This window comes from Balearica regulorum, chromosome 5, assembly GCF_011004875.1.
Source record: "Balearica regulorum gibbericeps isolate bBalReg1 chromosome 5, bBalReg1.pri, whole genome shotgun sequence".
NCBI lineage: Eukaryota > Metazoa > Chordata > Aves > Gruiformes > Gruidae > Balearica > Balearica regulorum.
The window spans coordinates 3,481,887-3,490,448 of NC_046188.1; the positions used below are offsets into that span (position 1 = coordinate 3,481,887).

The 8,562-nt window shown below is 57.2% G+C and overlaps 1 protein-coding gene across 5 annotated transcripts in view; it reads right to left on the reverse strand.

The window, feature by feature from the left end:
- The window catches only part of TRIM9 (tripartite motif containing 9), a 68,637-nt gene extending 60,812 nt beyond the window's left edge, over positions 1 to 7,825 (reverse strand). For 3 of the 5 annotated variants that reach the window (XR_012835519.1, XM_075753174.1, XM_075753176.1), the window contains exon 1: positions 6,893 to 7,791. Coding sequence is in view for 4 of the 5 variants with exons in the window: in XM_075753174.1 (XP_075609289.1) it covers positions 6,893 to 7,708 (816 nt within the window). In the remaining variant the exon portion in view is untranslated. Of the gene's footprint in view, positions 1 to 6,892 lie in introns of all 5 variants that reach the window. The other 2 variants (XM_075753175.1, XM_075753177.1) reach the window with 2 other exon arrangements.
- Between the last annotated feature and the right edge of the window lie 737 nt (positions 7,826 to 8,562).

Here is an 8,562-nt window from a genome sequence, read left to right on the forward strand (position 1 = left end):
CAAGCACAATGACAGGCTGGGCAGAGAATGGATGGAGAGCAGCCCTGAGGAGAAGGACTTGGGGGTGTTGGGGGACGAGAAGCTCAACACGACCCAGCAATGTGCGCTGGCAGCCCAGAAAGCCAACCGTGTCCTGGGCTGCGTGTCCAGCAGCGTGACCAGCAGGTCGAGGGAGGGGATTCTGCCCCTCTGCTCCGCTCTGGGGAGACCCCCCTGCAGTACTGCGTCCAGCTCGGGGGGCCCCAGGACAAGAAGGACGTGGGGGAGAGAGTCCAGAGGAGGCCACGGAGATGGTCTGAGGGCTGGAGCACCTCTGCTATGGAGACAAGCTGAGAGAGTTGGGGTTGTTCAGCCTGGAGAAGAGAAGGCTGCGGGGAGACCTTAGAGCCCCTTCCAGTCCCTGCAGGGGCTCCAGGAAAGCTGGAGAGGGGCTGGTGACAAGGGCAGGGAGTGACAGGCCAAGGGGAATGGCCTGAAGCTGCAGGAGGGGAGATGGAGATGGGATGTGAGGCAGAAATCCTTCCCTGTGAGGGTGCTGAGGCCCTGGCACAGGGTGCCCAGAGAAGCTGTGGCTGCCCCTGGCTCCCTGGCAGTGTTCAAGGCCAGGTTGGATGGGGCTTTGGGCAACCTGGGCTAGTGGAGGGTGTCCCTGCCCATGGCAGGGGGGTGGGACTGGATGGGCTGTGAGGTCCCTTCCCACCCAAACCAGTCTGGGATTCGATGATTCACAGTAACTGGGCTTCTGCCGCACCAGCCTCTGCCTCTCGTCCCAGGATGCTACCTGAGCTAGGGTCACCACAGATTTATCCCATGAGCTCTCTTTGGCTTATGTGCTTGCTCGAAATAGATATTTATCCAATTCATCCCAGTAGGACTATCTGAACGAACAGGGAATGAGCTGGCTTATTTATAAGCCAATTTAACAGGTAAAATGCATACCACAGGCAGACAGAACGCCTCGCCCCAAGAACAAACAAAGCAGGGAACACGGCTGCCAAAAGAGCAGTTTTGAGGGTTGGGGAGTTGCAACGATTCGACTGTTGGTTTTTTTTAATTATTCTTTGATGCAGCTGGGAAGAGCACGAGCAATTCGAAAGCACTCTGCTTTAAATGAATACGTATGCGAATCGTGCAAGTTAATCAAGGGACGCAGAAAACTCCTTCAAACTTTAGGGAAGAAAATGAAGACATCTCCAACTGGTGTGTGTTGGATCTCTAGGAAGTACACTGCAAGGCTCCTTCATAGGATCTGTGGTCATATGTGAACAGGTTCTGGCAAATGACATGAAGCAGTTTTCCTTCTAAAAGCCTGAACTTTTGGGTGCTGGTTTATTTAGGAGAGTGGGAATAAGGAACGCAGAGCAGCTCCTAAAGCCTTTTGAGAATATATTCCCGACCCAGATCCACCCTGCGTCGCTGTCAGCTCTCCGAGCGCATCTTGTGAAACCCGGTAAATAAACAACAATGTCTTTTTCTCGCTCTCATGTCATTTACTTAACGCCAGGTGCAGTGTTTGCTTTACTTGTTAATTCTCCTGTTTTTTGCAGGCTAGGGATGTGGTGACAGGAGAATCTCCGGGTGACGCACACTGATACCTGCTGAAATTTCCACGAAAGAGAGACAAGAATGAGTCCACAGGCTGATTTTTCACCCATCTCAGCTGCGGTGCTCCTGACTCCCACCACAGCAAACGCAGCAAGAAATATCGAGCCAGTGGGATCCTTCACTCATAAAGTGGCCAAGAGCAGATGAAAAAATAATCAGATACAACTGCATGGGGAGAATGGAAAAGGTTTGGTATTTACAGAGCGCAGGAACCTTCTGGATGAAGACAGATCCCACCAGACACCAGTCTGGACGCTGAGATGCTCAAAAGCCTTCGGAGAGCCTGAGCACTGGTGGTGCAACACAGCATCGCCCTGTCAGGTCGGCGTATTTTTGGACTTCTCACTGGAACTGATGAAGCTGCAGTGATTTACACCCGCTCTAAGACGGCCCTTGGGCCCATTTCCGTTTGCACATAACTAAGAGAACATCTCCTGGCATCGAGCGCAACGCAGGCTCCAAGAACGCCTCGTAGAACTTGCTGTACCGCATTACCTCTGATTAACGTGATGGTCAGAGTCGCTCCTTACCCCATTAACTGCGGTAAGTGCAGCGGGAAGAGCCACCTGACAGAAAGCTGTTTTCTAAATAAATTAATACAAGAAGGCAGCATCACCTCCGGATCCTGGACAGACACAAGCTGGTGTAAATCCATGGACCTGAGTGACATTTCTTTGCTTTTTTCTGACTTTAAAGCATCTCGGCCTGTTTGCCACTCTCGGGATTTGGGCAACAGAAAAATGGAGCGATCGGGAAGGCTGTTCGGCACGGCCAGAGGAGGACAGGAGGGACCCTGCTGCTGCAGATGGCAGGTGACGGAGGAAGCGCGGTGGGATTCGGGAAGGCCATCAAGGCAAGGCTTGGGAAAGCGCATTGCTTGCAACAGGAAAAGATTATGGATTCTCCCTGCTTCTGTTTTAGCAGCGAATATTTTACTTCACAAATGCAAACAGATCTTCGCCATACAGCAACTCCCTGGATACTTCCCCAAGTGCTGTGGGCTGCAGGAATTCCCATGGACCCAAGAGCAGTACGGTCATGGTGCCTCAAGAACGCAACTCCGCACAAAAGTTAACGCGGAGGCCCAGCCATGTAAGCTAATGAACAACGCTGTCTGCTCATCCTCATCTTGGCTCTGATGCCCGCTGTCCCCCGGGCAGAAACTAAGAGGCACTGGTTGTATTTTCCACCCCCTAGTTCACCCCAGATGTGCAAACCAACTGCAACAAAGTCATGCCTAGTGTACGTAGGATGTTTGATTCTTAAAAGCAGAGCTCCCCGCCCCGCATCCCTCATCCCATCTGTGCTAGTGACAGTCCGGATCAGCTGAGGTCTAGAGAATACCTCTGCTAATTAGCCCCTGACTGCTAACAATCGTTACAGCTGATTCAACAGAGCGCGTAACGTCAGTTCACAGGGTTGGTCTCTGCTGCAATCTGTGCAGAGATGCTCCAGGGGTCTGCAATCAGAGGACAGTTTGTGTCTTCAGCCTGGGCAATCCCATCCTGGGCAGTTAAATCCCATGTAAAAGTGTAACTGTGAGCGCTGTTAACCTTCCACTGAAGTCAAGACCTGTTTCTGCTTTTCTACAGGAGGAACTGGACAGGCTGCCTAACCTGCTCCCCTTTCAGTGTCAAGGCAAAGCAGACAGTACTCCCACCCCAGAGTCTTGGTTTAAGGCAAAAGGAACATGAAAGAGATGCTAGTGGAGAAAAGAGACAGAGCCCCCTGAGCCCCTGTAAAGAAAACCCAAAGCAGAGGGAACCTTCTTGCCTGACTGCCCAAAAAGAGAGCAGAAGCTTGTGTCACCATTCACCGTGGGACCACTGACCTCTTCAGCCTCTTTGTCCATGGTATATCCAGGTTCACGTTTGCTGCAGTGGGGTACCAATCTCAAAGACAAAAGCATCCTCTGGCAGGCATGACCCACCCCAGGGAGGGTGTCCAGCCATGTCCAGCACCGGGGACACTCCAGAGGATAGCCGGCTGTAACAGCGCCGGGCAACAACCTGACACCCTCCGAGAGATGGGCAGGAATCTCTGCATCACCGTCTCTCCATTGCCTAACCCAGAAAGCTTTCAAGCCGGCTTAAAAGCTACTACCAGAAACCCTGAACTTCTGGGAGACCTTTCCAACGTACATCGGCAAGGATAAAACATTTTTAAGGCAGAGTTTGATCAACTGACGGATGGGATTTCAGAGCTGTCGGGGATAGCTGGAGACAGGACTGAGTGACCCTGGAGGGCCCTTCCAGTCCGTTTGTATACGTACGTACGTATGGACGTATCTACCTATCTATTAAAAGTCATTAGCAAGCTGCTGAGCCTGCACTCACCACACACCTCCCAGCAAAAGCAAGAGGGACTTGAATGCGCAAAGAATGAATGATTCAGCTCCATTTTGTGTTTCTGCTTTTGACATGCCAAGCAGCAATCCAGCTTGTCAGGATAAAAACCAGACAGCTGCAATATATGTATAAAACTGGAACGATTCAGATTAAAAACCCATTTTCCTCTGTGTTTCTCTGAATATTTTCCCCTCTCCCAACAGCTGTCCTGAAAGGAAGACAGGAAGAGAGAGGATTTCCCATCATCTGTGCCCAGCTTAGAAATCCTAGCTCCATGAATTATGTTTGATTGTGCCTTAGCACAGATTATTTTGAAACTATCATCTGCGAGAACCACACAATCAGCGCTGTCAGAGGAGAACAAAAATTGGGGCAGTTTCTGGAGAGGTCTGTAAAAAGCCCTTTGGTCTCCTTTCCAAAGCAAAGCACGCTGCACTTAACAGCGATTGCCTAGGGCCCGGCAATCACGTACTGACGCGTGAACGCTGCTTTCGAGAACAGCAGCTCATCAAGGCGCTCCTGGGTCATCGCAGACTGCAGCGAGAATCACGGTCTCCTCAGGTCGGGAATTAAGAGCACAGACGTGTCCCGAAGAACATTTTGCAGTGAGCGGTGTTGTAATCGTGGAGAAGTCAAGAGCTGATGACTCCGTCCTTTCCTACGAGCTGTAAGTACTCATTACAACTACTCATCGCAGCGAAAAGATCAGGCAAAAAGGGACAGTCACCCTTCCAGCAAGTTTGTCTTGCTGCCAGAAGCCCGTCCCCTCAAAAAAATGACACCCAGATACCTTTGCAGGAGGTTCACCGGCTCAAATCCACAGGTGGTTTGGTTCCTAACACCCACTCCCAACCAGGATAAAGCTTGAAACATCAATTCAATTCTCCCCTCGATCCAGTTACACGGCATCTCAGGGAGCGCTTCTGAAATCCCTCCTTCGGTGACACCACACTGCCACAACTGACTCTTTTCCCTCCCCTAACAAGCAAACATCAGGAAACAGGAGTAAAACCCTGCACTGTCATATCAAAAAAGCCATTTTATCCACCTGCAGAAGCGCAGGCTCGCTCAAGGCAGGTGTGACCTCACATTCTGATTTCCAAAAATCTGAGAGAAATTCCATGAAACTCATCATTTCAAATAACATCACAGTTCCATGTCTGCTAGCTACATCAATGACATGCTGCAGTGCTAAAGCTCTTCCCCGTGAAAAGGTATTTTGAAAGAAAAGCTAAGCATTCAAGGAAGAATAAGCCCTCCTAATCAAGAACACAAGGGCTGAACCTCAAGTATGCGAGTAGTTGCGTACGAAGTCGTCCGGACGCTCATGCGCGTACCTAACTACCTTGCTGCACCCGAATCAAAGCAGGAAGGTGAAGCCCAAACCTTACGAAAAGGTCTATTATCCATTAGATTTATCTTGTTTTGGAGAAGAACACCGAGAGATGGACGCAGCTCTGCTCTGCTCCTTGTCAGCACAGACCAAACGGGTTCATCCTCCACCAAGAGCTGGACCAGGAGGACCAGGCGCTGGAGAACGGGCTGCTCTCGCACAGCGTGCGCTTACTGCGTTTTATAATAGGCAAGAGGAGCAAGATGCTCACAGCATCTGACAGCTCGTGCCGCGCTAACACGCCAGTGAAGAAGAGCCCCTGTGAGCTGGTCAGCAGTTACCTGTGCCATGGTGCACCCCGGGAGCCCAACACCAGTTGGGAGCAGGGTCTGCAGCCCACGTGTAAGGACAAGGGCACGGGGGCACCAAAACTGCTCTGGCACATGGGCTTCATCTTTGTAAGAGTGCAGGAAAGCTGTGGAGGAGGTGTTCCTGCTCCCAGTGAAAGGAGGTCAGGACGAGCCCTTTCCAGCAGCAACAGGCACCGCCGTACCCCTTCCTCCCACACTACAAGGGGACGCGTCATGACAAGGGACAGCCTGTCTCTGCATGCATCCACCGACCCAACAGCCCAGCGGTCTGCATCCTCCACGGAGCCGCACGCCGCCACGCAGTTTGCCAAAGTATCAAAGCAATCCGGCCGAGCCCCGTTCGGCAGGGGGGCCGTCACGCACCTCCCGATCTCTCCCCAGCTCCCCAACTCCTCGTCGCAGGTTCCCCAACCTGCTCCTGCCAGCACCGATTTGCTGAAGTAGGGGACGATTATTTCAATGTTCATCCGGGGAGTGATGCCCGTCCCCTTGCGCCCTGTCCGCCTGCGTCCCAGTCACTTCTGCCCCAGTTCCCTCGGCGAGGGGGTCACTGGTGCGAGGAGGGAGGGAGGCAGCGGGGCGGACGGAGTTGAGCTGAAGCTAATGACGGCTGCACCCCTGCCTTAAGCGCTGGGACCCTCTCCTCTGGCGAGGACGCGTGTGGGAGTGAGTGCGCTCAAGAGGAGCTGATCAGTATTCAGCGAAAGGCTCCGCTACTGCGCTGCCCGCTCGCCCGCTGCCGTCCCTCCTCCTCCCAATGACTCAGTGTGCGGGAGGAGGCAGCAGCCCTTCCTCAGCAGCACCCCACGGCGCCCCGCTGCCGTGTCCCTGTCCTCCCCCGCGGCGGATTTCAGGAGGAGGGAGGTGTGAAACCATCGCTCCCCGTTGCTCTTCCAGCTCCCCAGGGCAGATGTCCCCGATCCACCCCCAGGCCGTCACCCGCAGGCCATTGCCGGCTCCTTTGGGGGAGCCTCGGCTCGTGGGGGCCAGCCTGCACGATCTGGGGACCCGCGGGGAGCATCATCTGCCCGATGCCAGCCTCCTCGTGCCGGGGGGGGGGTGTGGGGGCAACTCTCCTCCCAAGCAAGGGTGCAAAACGCAGCCCCGGTGAGGGAGCGCGTGGGTGGCGACGCTCCCGCCCTGCCAGTCAGGGGAAGGTGGACTGTGCGGGACAAGGCGTGCAGTCTCCCAGCCGCGGGGCTGCTGGCAGAGGCCACCCCGGGACCGGGGCTCACCTTGTGGAGCTTCCACATAGCGCCCAGGGCCTTGACCTCATGGCTGGAGTGCTTGCCCTCCTCCAGGCACTGGTAGCAGACGGGGCTCTTGCACTGCACGCAATACATGCTGTGGTTCTCCAGCTCATGGTCGGTGCAGGTGGAGATCTTGCGGGGACTGAGGCGGCGACTGACGCGACCTTGGGCCGGCGGGACCAGGCGGTGCTTGGCCAGCGGCCCCCGCGGCGGGTGGCACCGCAGGCGGCAGGGATCGCAGTAGAAGACGTCGCACTGCTCGCACATGACGGCCGCTTCCTTGGGCGCCTTCTCGCAGAGCTGGCAGCGCAGAGCCGCCGCCCTGCCTTGCTGGTAGCGGTCGATGACGCCCTCCAGCAGACGATTGCGGGGGAAGCCCCGCAACCCGCGCTCGTCCAGCACCAGGCTGCGGTGGCACTGCGGGCAGGTGAGGCAGGCGTTACGCGGCGGCGGCGGCGGCGCCAGGGCGGCGGGGGGCGGCGGGGCGGCCGGCGGGAAGACGCGGACGCCGTTGGGAGACTTCTGGCAAGGGGTGGTGGGAGCGCTGGCGAAACCGCCGTAGGAACCGTAGCCGCTGTCCGCCTCGCTGTACAGGCTCATCTTATCCAGGTCCAGGTAGTCGTAGTCGGAGACGGCCGAGCCCGAGGCGCGGCGGCTCTGCGGCGACTCCGACTCCGGTGTCTGCACCAGGATGTTGCGGGCGCACGCCTGGCATAGGTTGTGCGAGCAGGGCAGGATGATGGGCTCCCGGTAAAAGGAGCCGCACACCGGGCATTTTAGCTCCTCTTCCATCTCTTCCATAGGGGAGGGAGGGAGACGGCGCGGCGCCGGCAGCGGCCGCGGCAGAGCGAGAGGAGCCACCCGCACCGCACCGCGCCTCAGCGCCGACTGCCGCCCGCCCGCCGCCCGCCCGCCGCACGCTCCGCCCCGCCCCGCCCCGCGCCTCGCCATTGGTCCACTGGCGGCGGGGGAGGCGAGCTGCACGCTGCGATTGGCTCCGCCGCCTGTCCGTCCGTCCGCCCGCTGCCGCCGGGGGAGCTACGGGGGTCTCTCCTCAGGGCTGCGGTGCGGAGCTGCGGGGCTTGTCCCCGGGGCTGCCCCGGCTCCCCCGGCATCGGCTTCCCCCGCCCGCCCCCCCCCCCCTCCCCGCCCCACGCCTAGAAGGAGCGTCCGTACCGCCACCGGCTTCTCGCCTTCCCTGCGGGCAGCCCGCGGTGCCCGCAGCAACCTGCCCCAAGCCCCGAGGGTGCCCCCCGAGATGGCGGCCTCCCTCGGGCCCCCGCGCTGCGGTGTCTCCAGGCCCACAGCCTGGCCGGCGAGGGGCTTCGGAGGCCTCGCTGTCGGTAGGAGGAAGGCCGGCGGTATCCCGCTGGGTGCTGCTGGTGCGTCAGGACCGTGTGTTGGGGTGCGGCAGGGAGAGTCGGGTCCCAGCCCTGAGGGGCTGCTCAGCCTGAGGGGAAGGTGACCGGGGCTCCTTGCAGAACCGCCCCGCGAGTCCGATGGCCGCAGGACGTCTCTCCTGATGGTTTTTAAGGAGAGCCGGCGGACGAGGCTCCTCTACAGGGGATGCTTTGCAGGGCTGAGGGGGGCTGAGCCCTGGGGCCACAGCGGCAGAAGTGCTATGAAGGGCGGTGGAGTGAGAAGGAGCCCCGAGT